At 40.1% G+C, this 12,834-nt stretch overlaps 1 protein-coding gene across 1 annotated transcript; it reads right to left on the reverse strand.

The window, feature by feature from the left end:
• Positions 1-3,589: 3,589 nt before the first annotated feature.
• slc25a37 (solute carrier family 25 member 37) lies at positions 3,590-11,795 on the reverse strand. Its single transcript, XM_026343537.1, has 4 exons — positions 11,479-11,795; positions 7,613-7,841; positions 7,279-7,335; positions 3,590-6,723 (listed from the first exon to the last, which is right to left on the reverse strand). Exons 1-4 carry the CDS (start codon positions 11,674-11,676, stop codon positions 6,194-6,196), a joined length of 1,014 nt encoding a protein of 337 aa, XP_026199322.1. The 5' UTR covers positions 11,677-11,795; the 3' UTR covers positions 3,590-6,193.
• Positions 11,796-12,834: the final 1,039 nt, after the last annotated feature.

Below are 12,834 nucleotides of genomic sequence, written 5' to 3' on the forward strand. Positions count from 1 at the left end.
AAAGCTGAACACACCATGAAGCAGTATTATTACAACTAAGAAGCAGAAGAAATGAAACCAAACATTAAGCTTAAATCTTGACGACTTCCTTCACGTAAAGTGAGTTCTTATCGACGCCGCCAGCAGCTGCACCATTCACTCAAGGCTCTTGGAATAAACAGGTAATTAGACATGAAGAGGGCAGATAACGTCTGTTTTGACGGCGGTGAAAATCTGACAGTATCTTTCAGTGTCTCTCAGGCTGTATGAACACGCTCATCAGATAAAGGAGCTTGTTGAAGGATGAAACTGAAGGTTAGCACAACTATTATTACTGCACTTGCCATTGTAATACCTGAATTCCTGCAGGCTCAAAGAAACTCACAAATACACAAGGCTTCAAGTACAAAACCCTCTCGTTTGATTCCTAATCTTTCGTTCTCTGTATCTGCACCTCCTGGATAAACTGGATGTGGCAGGTAAATGCTGAAAAGCTGGAAGGATGAATTTAAAGTATTAGCGCCTTAACTGTGGATCATAAATGTTGCCTGTGCTCAACTACATAAAGATTTCCTGGGCTCTAAGAATAAAGCGGGAATTAGTGAAGCCCCGCAGAGTTTATCTACTTTGTCTGTATATTTAGGGCTCTGATTGTGAGATGCACTGCAGTAAACAGTGTGGTCGTGGAGCCGTCGTCATGCTCTTCGAGGTGGCCAATGATGCTTTGAAAAACAAGCAGATCTTTTTAACAGATGAGGAGAAAACCGGAGTCCGATCACAAAGACGGCCTTTGTTGCCGCTCCAATATACCACGACTGTCTCACAAATTTGTTAGAGTTGATAAGGAGGTTTAAAACAGCCCTGATCTGTTCACATGGGGACACTCATACGCTTCCTTGGATAGTGTAACTGGATCCCTCATGTTACAGAACCAGCAGAGCAGCTGCTTTTCTTCTTCCCATCAGCAGGTACACTGTTGCATCCAGTGTGTCTGATAGTGCTGATTGTGCAGCTGCAAACAGTGAAAGCACTGTAGATATGTGTGTGAGGGAGAAAGAAACAGGCAAACAGAGAGAGAAGAAGAATTTTCCAGTTCTCTTATCTGCGGGGTAACAATATAAAATAGTGGAAGAGTTTACTGCAGATCCAAGTGATTAGAGACAGTACCCAAGTATGACAAGGACAGAGGACATGGGCTGAGGGGGGAGTTCTTTGTGCGCTTCAGATAAACATGCTCATAGACAAGGGGGAAAAGTAAACACATCGAGGACAACAACGTAACGGCACATGTGTACGTGTCTTAAGGCATGTTAGGACTAAAGTTCTGCACTGTCTGCATCTCAATAAAAAAGCAATCAGTCTTCATTTTGCTGCCATCCCATACTGCAGAGTGTGCAGGACACGTGTGAAATACAGGATGTTCTTTCAGATAAATGCAAAAAGAAACAAAACTCAAAAACAGAAGATGTGATTTATTTCAGTCGGCATTTCAAAAGGGTTAATGCCTAATAAAAGGAAACATAAATATTCCTTACCACAGAAAGAGTGTAGACTCAAGCTACAGTCTATTTCTCAGTCAGCTTGTCCAGTCATATGAACAGCACCACATGCCCCGGTACTCTGAATTATTTTTGAACATTAAATAATTGTTGTGTTGGATATTTTTCAGCCATCAACACAGCAGCAGCATAGCAGCAAACAATGTTTCTGTTCTTATCCTTTCTTTTTGAAAGACACTTGTTCTTCTCAAGTCATGTTTACTTCATCTCATTTTAAATACGTTGTGGTAACTGTCTATAGTTTGCCTTAGGCATCGTTTGTAATATAAGTATTTTTATTTATTTACACAATCTTTAGGTCAATATAGGACTGCCATAGATTTTGACAACATGAGGTCAATGAGGGCACTAAAAGAAGTGGTATGGGTGTCACTACTTAGAAGATGAACAATTTTATATTTTGTTGTCATTGATTTTATCATTGATTCAGATGATCTATATGTTTATGTCTAGATATAGCTATGTTCACATGTTTTGCCTTTCTGGAGGATTACTATTGGAAACAATTAAATGTTACTGTAGAGTAATAGAACAATAGTCAAGGACACATTTTTTATATTTTAATCTTTTGTGTAAGGTAACAGTGAAATTTGTAATCAAATACCAGGATTTAGAGTTGAGTTATATGATCAATGTGAGGTGCAGTTTGTGGTGTTGTGTGTATGTCTTTTTGCTATATTCTAGTAGTTATTTTGTTATATTCTGTAATAGTAGTATTTAAGAACAGAATATGTGGAAAACTTTGCTGTGAACTCTCCTCATAATTAGGAAACAATGAGATGTAAATATAGAAACATTTACACTGCAGCTAAAAAAAAAAAAGAAAGAAAGATCTATAATAAATAATATAATAAACAGATCTGTAGATGACACTGTAAACACGGCCCACCACTTCATCCTCCAGCATCTGGACTCCCCATGATGCCAGGATACTGTTTGTGGACTTCTGCTCTGCCTTCAACACTATTGTCTCTGCTCCGAGACAAGCTCTCCCAGCTGAACGATCCAGACTCACTGTGCAGGTGGATCACAGACTTCCTGACAGACAGACAGCAGTTCATGAGGCTGGGGAAGCATGACTTGAACTCCCGGCCCATCAGCACTGGATGCCCACAAAGCTCCTCTCTCTGCTGTTGTTCTCCCTGTATACCAACAGCAGCACATCAGGACACCAGTCTGTCAAACTCCTGAAGTTTGCAGATGACACTCTGATGACCTTTGTCGAGTCGTTCCGCTTCCTGGGAACCACCGTCACACAGAAGCTCACGTGGGAGCAGAACATCAGCTCCCTCACCAAGAAGGCTCAGCAGAGCTGAACATCTTGAGGCAGCATCCTCACATCCCCGTAAGGATGCTGGTGAACTTCAGGATGCAGTCAGGACTGCAGTCGACCCCTCTCACCACAGGAACAGTTTCTTCCCTATGGCAGTTAGCCTACTGAACAGTGTTCCCCAGGTGAAACCCCACCCCAAACCGACTGACTACTGCTGTTTACATATTTCATATTTCATATATCATATTCATCTTGCACTACAGTGTTTGCATCACCCTCGTTATTGTGTTATACGTTGTATTCTTTAACTCCACCTGATTTTATTGTTTTTATTCTGTCTGCAACTGACATCAAGACAAATTCCTAGTGCTTTAAAGTGTTCTTTACTGTGTCTTTTAATAGATTCTCATGTATCACAGCAACTTTTTCTGCATTCGAAGATTTCCTGACTGCGAGTCTCTGATGACAAACTTCAAATGATGCCATTGTGCCCTCTACTGGACCTGTGTAAGTCCTGCAGGATGGTTACATTCTAGGGTTTATTCTCTCACTATGTGTTGTCTCTGAAAGTGACCTAACTGCATCTTCTTTTCTTTTTAACCACACTTACAGTCTGCAGGTTTGGTGGTTTTTAAGATCAAGAACAGTTAGTAAACTGGTAAAACATGCATACAATGCATTTAGATAGTGCTGGACAAATATTTCAAATCTAAAAGACTGATTGAGTTTCAAAGCAAATGTTGATGTATGTCTAAAACAACAACAAAATACCAAAAAGTATTCCTCAGTTGCATGTTTATTTCAGCTCCAGTGTTACATACTGTAGCAGCATTATCACAATCATTTCATAGTTGCACAGTCAAACTTCCAAGCATTCACGTTCTGCAGATGACACTAAGCAGAAAACTCCCATTTCAATCATTTGTGCGTGTATAGCATAAAATATTTACACAATGAAAACCCCCACATACACTATCCACTCTCCTGTTCCATTTAAAATATAAGTATCTATTAGAAATACTACTTTGACATGTTAAAAGTACTTTGGACACTGGTGTTGCAAACACAGTCTGGGAATGATTTATTATGAATCAACACTTTAAAGGAATGACTAGGAAGAAAAGCAGTGTTGACTGCACGACAAAAGCTATTCTACCTTCATATTCCTAAATAAACCAGCTGTATAAATCTACACGTTTATGTTGAAGTTGACAAAACATCTCCAATCATGTGAAATATATATAATATATGTTGTGTACACAATTTAAAGGGACTGATCAGTCAGTAAAATTAGTTCAGAATGGTCATTTATCCAAAACGAGAGGCTTCAAATACATATAGAATTTGGAGCAAAATAAAAAATACTGTGTCACAACTTAACAGAGTAGAAACTATGAGGAAAAAGGTAGAATGGCATTTTACAGGGGTCAGGCACACAACATCATGATACCATGTTAAAAGTAAGCTGCATAGAATAAAATTCAAATCTTTGGTATATTAATAATTACTACCATTATACAAGCAAGTAGAATTTGTTGCTAAAGAGCTTGTGAAATCATTGGAAACTGTTGAACTCTCTGTACTTTCCAAAATGATAATAAAACAATCCTCCATAATTAAAAACAAATAAATCTGGTTTGTTGGATTACATCAATATCTGTAGGAATGTCTTGACTGGTGAAGCAAAAATAGACAATAGGCTAAAGAGAGAGCAGTGAGCACACAGGAAATATGTAACTACAACAGGAAGAGTGAAATAAAAGAAATAGGACTGCCTGCTCACCAGCTTTTCCTGGTCCTGTGGTAACATGGTAAAAGCCCGACATCAATGAATCCTTTCAAATTAAAAATAAAGTCTGGATGTTACATTTTGGGCAACTCAAAGGCTGCACAAACTTATATTGGGACAAATATTTAGTATGCATAGGAAAGACTACACAAGTTAACCCTTTTGGAATTACCTGTTTTTATGTATTACATCATCTTAAAATATGTCCAGATCCTCATTTATGAAAACAAAACAGCGTATTTTAACTAATAACACAGATCATTGTATTTTTCTTGTCTACAGTTAATACATCAAACATTCACAGGTTTAAAAAAACACTGTTAACAAGCGAGTGACATTAACAAACACCGACTGGAGCCAGGTATTGATCACCGATCGCAGATCTATCGAGGTATGTTGCAAGGCAACAACAGTGTTTGTGTGTTATTAGCTTAAGCGCATTGTGTTTATTTATGCTTTTGACTTAGATGAAGGTCTGGCCACATTTTATGAAACAATCAACGCAGAAAAACAGGTCATTCCAAAGGGTTCCCATACTTTTTCTTGCCACTGTAGCCCTTAAGTCAATATGACGCATAAAGAAAATAAGCCACTTAAAAGCAAAACATCAAACCAAACGCAGGATTGAGACATGGCCACAGTCAACAATAACACCCTTATTTCACTCTCTTTCGGACTGTGAGTTCATACAAACAAGCTTCCTCCCTTCTACAACAAGTATCGTTCTTTAAATTAAATTGTGCGTGATTCAGGATCATTGTACTACTGCGCTTTAACAACGCAAATAACTAGACCGCTACGGCCTACACACGTCCACACTGAGAGAGACAAAGGTTCTCTCAGAAAGAAATGACTCCGTATTTAAAGCCAAAAAATAAAACAGTATCCAGTTTAGTATGTTCAGATTTGGCCAAGTATGACATAAAAAGGCCACTATAAGATTTCATCTTATAACAGAACTGCACCGAGGTTTGATTCAACTTGGCCTTAAAAAATAAAATGTGGAAAAATGTCCTCTGTCACAAAGAGGAGAGTGAAAGAGAGAGGAAAAAAAAAGGTGAAGCAATGTTTAATATTTATGAGGCACTTGAAAAGCACAACGGTCCCTTCTGCAGTGCAGTGGAAATCAGGAATGTGTTGTCGTTCTTTATAAATACACCATGAAATAAAACAAACAGCATTGTGTTTCTTCCACATCCATAAAATACCATCTAACAAAAAGCTAACAAAATAAATAAAAAGTTCAGATGTTCAGAACTATAAACATTATTCAAGAAAACTTAATTATATGGTCGTCACATGTAGAGAGGAGTTTGCAGAGTTGTGGTTGATACATGTGTGGAGTGGAAGCAGGAGAAGATGACGCATCTGTCCTTTTAAGAATCGTCATCTCTTGCATATCCCGGTTGTGCAACGTAATCCTAGCTCACAGAGATGCCCAGACTTGGGTACATGAACACTAAGGAGCGTCAGTCACCTCCCTGGTGAGACAATAACTTTCTCAACAATGGAAAAACCTGATGATCTCACACACCTTCAGGTTGGAGCACTCTTTCATCAGTTTAGGTGTGGGTTGCTTCGACACACTTGCCTTTACAGAGGACCAGACCCTGCCGCTTGTTCCAGTTGCTGCTTCGTCAAGAAGTACTTGAAGAACTCGTACACTGACCAAGCAATGGCAGTAGAGGGCATCTGGTATATAACCCTAGCTTGGACGCCTTTGAAAAAGGCCGGAACCCCACCGAGCCGGTACACTGTCCTGAAGGCGTTAGCCATTCCCGTCAAGTGGCCGCTGATTTTCATGGAGTTGAGCGCTACGTTCTCTTGTGTGTTGAGCAGGGTTTTACAAACATCAAGAGGAGTGGTTACTGCTGCAGAAACGGCCCCCGCTGCTGCTCCTGACACTATGTGGCTGCCAGGGTTGTAATGTCTCTGGGGGTTCAACTGTTCCTGCATCAGCTCGTAGGTGATGAAGTGAACGGCCTGGAAGGGAATGTTCATAGTCAGCTGTGTGCTGTAGCTGCGGTAGAAAGCTCCAATGCCTTCAGTACGAGTTACTGTCTGAACACAGTCCCAAAGTCCTCGATATGGGGAGTTGTACATTTGCATCCTCTGCTTTACCACTGAGCCATGGACAGAAAAAAACAGAAAGAACAGGCTTTACAAACAAGTTATGGACATGAAACAAGAAGCAACACAAGAACAAAACGTAACTCTGCACATGGACCCGTGATTTTTTTAAATGTTTTACAGGCCGGTCACAAATCATCAGTCATTTTATTAAATCGCATCGTGCTGTCTGCAATAGTCTAACAACAGTGTTATATCTGATACTTATTCTGTATCGTTTTTATTGACAATGAGTCCAATGAAAGGACCACAACCAACAATATGTTGGTTTTGTAAGTAGTGAAGCTGAAATCTTTAAAAACAATCACTCGCAAATATATAGGTTTATTTATTGTAAAGCTGAGTTATATAACTTTAAATAAACAGGATTAAATATAACATGTGCTGGAGACTACTGTACACATCTGGTGCACTAGTGAACATTTATTGCAGCAGGACACCATATGTTGGATGGACTCAAAAACAAACAAAAAAGGAATATGTCACCCAGTATGCAGCATGGCTTACTGGTTTCTGACAAGTTCCATAGTACAAAGAAATGTTCTTACCTTCAGCGGGATTCATGACTGCATCGTGGAGAACAGTGGCCACACTTCCTGCCATACCTGTTAAAACAGAAACAGATTTTGTCAGATCTAAATCAGTCACTGTGTTTACAAAATGTTTCAGAACAAAATGATTTGCTTAAAAAAGCTTTATTTTAGTCCTTTGAATTGCCATTTTCTATGTTGTTTATATTCATATTGCATCATGTAGTGTATATTTCACTCTGTTTGAGATAATGTGTCGTCCCAGCCATTGTGCTAACTACACTCGTCCAGGCCATGTTGTTTAGCCTAGTATGACAATGAAGTGATTGACTTGAAATGTGGGAACTCGTACCATTGGCTAAATGGCTGTTGCCTCCGTTCTGAATGATGTCACTTAGTGAGCGCTTGACTCGTTCATAGCAGGCGAAGTAGAGCGCATGTGCAGGTCCCGCTCCCATCATGGTGATGTTGAGGCCCCTCAGCGGTCTGAAAACCCCCTCTGTCTGAATTATCCTCTTCAGAGCCTCATACACATTCCTGTACTGTGCATTTGGGTCTGGCTGCAAACTCTGCATCCTTGTCTAAAAAAAAAAAAAAAAAAATGAAACCATTAAAACCTCATAGTGATAGTGGAAAAGGAAATGAACCATTGGAATTAATTACTGGTTGACCCAGAGTGTGCTCTTTGGCAAACATTAGCCGAGCAGCCTCGTTTCTTTTTAGTAAGCAGCAGCTTCCTTCGTGGTGTCCTGCCATAGACACCCTGATAGTTCAATGTTTTATCTACTGTAAACTCATGAACATGGATGTTAGCCAGTTTCAATGATACCTTCAAATCTTTATCTGTCACTCGGGGTTGCTTCTTTACCTCATTATTGAGTGTTTGTTGTGCTCTTGGGGTAATTTTGACTGACCACCCACGTCTTGGTAGATTAGTCATAATTTTTTTTTATCTATAAACAGAGGCAGGATGAAGTATGTGAACCCTTTGGAATGGTATGATTTTCTGCAATAATTTGTATTTCAGAATATGTATTTATTTTGAACACTACTTATTGTTTGATTCAGTATAGCTAGATTTGATAACCAAGTGCTATAATGAGGCTCTGCATGAATGTGACTGTGAGTGGCTTTAAAGTGGGCACCTGGTATAAATCCCAGTCATGATTTCTTGATGGCTTGCCCCCCATGTAATGCTGCCACACTGTTCTGACAGTAAGTGCTCTTGGCAGCAGTTAGGTCCTGATGTGTGTCTCTACCAAGGATGGTGTGGAAGGATGTGGCAGCTCTTTGTTTTACTCCACTATGCCAAGTTATCTGGACACACAAAGCATGTGTTTATCTGTGAGGAGATCTGGGGCTGGTTCAGAAGATAGGCCAAGTCTATCTTCCCCAGCATGTTCCCATAGGTTTCCTTCCTTTGGCTTCACAATAAAGTATCAATTACATTTCCGTTTGATATGAATTTGGGATCTTGGGCACACAAACCTTGGTAGCATAATAATTATCAGTTTGCTGTGGACAAAATCTTTCATCTTTATTCTTAAATTATGCTTGGGACATATTATCCAACATATAGTTCCAAAAATATCCAGAAACTGTGTTGTTTTTAAGAGATAACTTTCTGAATGCCTGATGATACAACACAGTGCATAAACCTAAAATACATTTTCTTTACTAAGCAAAAGAGAGATGAGAGATAATAATCAGTTTAACAATACAAAATAATAATAATAATAATAATGATCTTAAGGACATTAATAGATGGTTATGTTATAGTAAAGTTTAGAAAAAACTGGTAAATGTTGTGGAAAGACTCTGGGTATGGTTTAAAAACAATCCATCGTTTCATATTTATCTAAGATAGACTATGAAGCAGCATGGTGGGACACTTTGCACATGGCACACGGCTTCATGCATTGATAGTGACCTCCAGACCACCAGCACAATGACTATTGGGCAATTTATCACTGTACAATTTTGTTAACCTTCAAATGTCAACATAAAATCCAGTATCCATTTGGGGATAGGAAACTGTCGAAATATGGATTTGAAATATTTGTTTTGAATGTGAACCTAACAGGAGAAACTGTTGTAAAACTCTAGTCCAGTACTCCAGTACTACAAATTTTAGAACAAGCATTAAGGTTAAATAGTTTAATTGAAATTTTAATAATAGTACAATTTTAGTTTGTCTTAATAATCCCAGTTTAACACAACTTCTAGGTGAAATGTTAGTTATGTGATAGCAATAACAAGGTAAGTCATGGGGGCATAAAAACGCTATCAACGTCACAGCACGATCAACTTAAATATAAACACACAAACACAAGTGTAAGGAAGGTAAGAAAACACCCACAACCTATTACATTACCCTGTCTCCTATCTTTCAATGGCCGTTTGCTAATCAGCACTTCAGGGGAGCAACTGCATACACACACCCATTACTGCATGAGGCTGATTCCAAATGTGGCAACATGATAAGATCCCCCTCCTAGCTTTGGTACAGACTACTCCCTGAGTACTAACTGCGTCTCGTTCCTTACTGCAAGATTGGCTGATAGGTTTAGAGTAAGTGAATCACTTCCACCGCCCAATAAACTCAGAAATCCAAAATAAATGCGCCTTAAGTCTGTCTCCTGAACTCTTCTCAAGCATGGTGTGAGACACCAAATCGCTACTTCCGCAAACACAGATATTTCATCCTTTAGAGGGGATAAAATAGGGAACCACGATTGAGTCTTTCGTCAGTTTAGATCCACAGAAATTTCAAAACAGGTTATGAGCAAATTCCAGACACACACTGATCAAAAAATAGACACCACCGAGTGCTTATGAAAATGTAAAAACCTCAAGAGGAAATGGCAACAGTGGTTTGTGTAATTAAGGCTGAGGGGTTCATTTGAAAGATGGTGAGGTTGTGACACAGAAGAAAAGAGAATATATGTTGACATTTTGAACTTGCTGGATGTTAATGAAGTGCCACATCAAGACTATTATAGGGTTGTAAAGCAGTACGCCAAATTATCAAAACAACACAACATTGTTACAAAACAATAGCTGAGCAGAAGGGAGAGGATTGTAGGGGTAAAGTTCACCATCAAACCACCAGTTTACAATTTCCTGCATACAAACGCCAAATTTCAACAAGCTTAAAATTAGGCAACTTCTTATTTAATTACTTAACATCAACTTCAGCGACAGGATTTTAATTCATAATGGATCTCGCTGGTTAGGGTTAGGGTTAAAACACATGTTACATGCTGAGGTCAGGAGAGGTCATTTGAGTGGGTGTTACATCGGCTTTGACCCTTTCTGGTTCAGTGTAGAAGCTGGTGTAAAGGTAAAGGAGACTTCACTTTGCTACTTGATGTGTTGCCATTTTGTGGTGAATGTCAAAATATTTCTTTGAGCAAACTGTTGTTAAGACCAAAATAGTGCAAATAAATAAATAAAACTCAATGCAAATTTAAAGCACTGAGAGCAAAGATGGAGTCTTAAAGTCTTTAGTCTATAACCAAAGAAGTGCTTAACAAGTTGCATGATCTACATTAGGTTTGCTGGACAATTTACTGGTCCAACAGGATACAGAAAAACACTTAACTTGTGTACAATGCTTGTTCGATTAGTCACAGACTATGTAGGTACACGACAGTAGTGTAAATACTAACAGCTCTTGAACATCCAGGTACTAGACCTGGACTTTCCCTGAGGCTGGACATCTACTTTCGTTTCTCCGTATGTAACAACTCTGGAAGTCTGACGAAAAAGTTGGGATAGCATGGAAATGTGCTCCAAAATGATCAGCTTATGAAGATGGCGATAACTTTATTATGGTGCTCATACCTGACTTTGGTGAATTAAAGTTACACTGGACGTCCAGTAAAGTTGCTAAGTTGGCAAAGTTAAAAGTTAAAACGAGAAAATGGTTTGTTCCGCACGCTTTAGCTAACACGTCGTATTTTTCATTCAGATTTGATTTCAGCTAGCCTGTTTAACTAGTTTATTACCTGTCGCTAACAGGCTGCCCTGCTCCACTTAGCTAACTGAGGCTAACTACAGATTGGCAGAAACAACACATATAGCTAACACTGGTTAGCAGCGACGTTAAACCGCAGACCCTCTGCACAGTTAGCCGTGCTGTGTAGCTAGTTACTAAACGAGTTGTGGTGGCACAGTCCGTGTGATTGAGTGCTGAGCTGCCTGTGTGGACATTACCTTGACAGAGTCTACGGGGTACATCACCGTGTGCTCCAGTATGCCAGCCACGGCTCCCGCTGTCATGTGGGTCGTCACTGAGACATGAGGCGGCAAGCTCTCATACTCGCCGTCACTCGTGAAGGGCTCATCGTCGTCTTTGCCTTTGGTTTGAGACATCTCCAGTGTTGCCACCGCACGCTTCGGGCTCAACTCCATGCGTAGGGAGCTCTGCCAGTCGCTCTTCCCGCACAAGACAACACTCAGAGAGGTGTCGGCGGCGTGGACGACCACAACATCACCACGACTTCACCGGAGTTCCAGCGCTGCGTGACGCTGGCTGCCGGGGGCGCGCCTCTGACGACCGTGGACCAATCATTTCACAGATAAGACGCAGGAGGGCGGGCTCTTCTCGTCAGGCAGCCAATGAAACGTTGTCTTGGGAGACTGACGCTTCACAAAGCATGCTGCTGCTTGGCTGTGTGTGTGTGTGTGTGTGTGTGTGTGTGTGTGTGTGTGTGTGTGTGTGTGTGTGTGTGTGTGTGTGTGTGTGCCCCTAGTTGTCTCTTGGGGCAGTTTTTTGAATGGGTTTGACAGAAGTGTAATCGCACAGTCCAGCTTGAGTACATAAGAAGGTTTGGTCCACTTATCAGACAGCATCAGTTTGATAGTACTGCAGAGTAACTGCACTAAACCTTTTTCAAAAGAACTTATCTCCAACCTGTGGTTTCTCCACATGTGGTTGCGCTAGTGGTAGAAGAAATATTGTTTAAGCAAAGGGTTTTAATAACCTATCAGGGCATAAAATATTTACTCAAAATAATGCATTTAAAAGTATATTATTTGAAGTTATTCCAGAAAACAAAGACAGAGGCATATGGGATCATCAAGGCATGCACTGCATGACCTGGTCTTGTGTAGATGGTTCATCCTACTGTATGTGGGGCCTTGTTTTGCCATAGCTGGGTTATGGTGTCTGCCTGTTGTTGCTTCAGACATTCTCTCAGCAGCTTGTCTCTAGGTGCCCGCTTGCTAATGTACTGCTGGATAGTTTGGGTTTCATCCTCAGCCAGCTCACTTTGCCTTCTATCAGCTGATGTGACCTGTAGTGGAGAGGGGGGGTGTCGGTGAGCATCCAGGTTCTGTTGTTGCCTGCATTTGTTCCTCAAGGTCTTGTGCGGGTTGTAATGGGTGTGTCAGCAAAGAATGAAAAGTAGGAATGACTCAGCATTATGAATGCCTAATACCTGAAAAAGACACTTAAGCATTGTTCTTATAGCTGGTATTGTATGTTCGGCAGGGAAACTACAATCAGAGCTGTAAAACCGGCTGTATGAACCTTGTTCAAGTGGAAAAATATATTATTATAGTAATGTC

Source organism: Anabas testudineus, chromosome 9 (assembly GCF_900324465.2).
Source record: "Anabas testudineus chromosome 9, fAnaTes1.2, whole genome shotgun sequence".
NCBI lineage: Eukaryota > Metazoa > Chordata > Actinopteri > Anabantiformes > Anabantidae > Anabas > Anabas testudineus.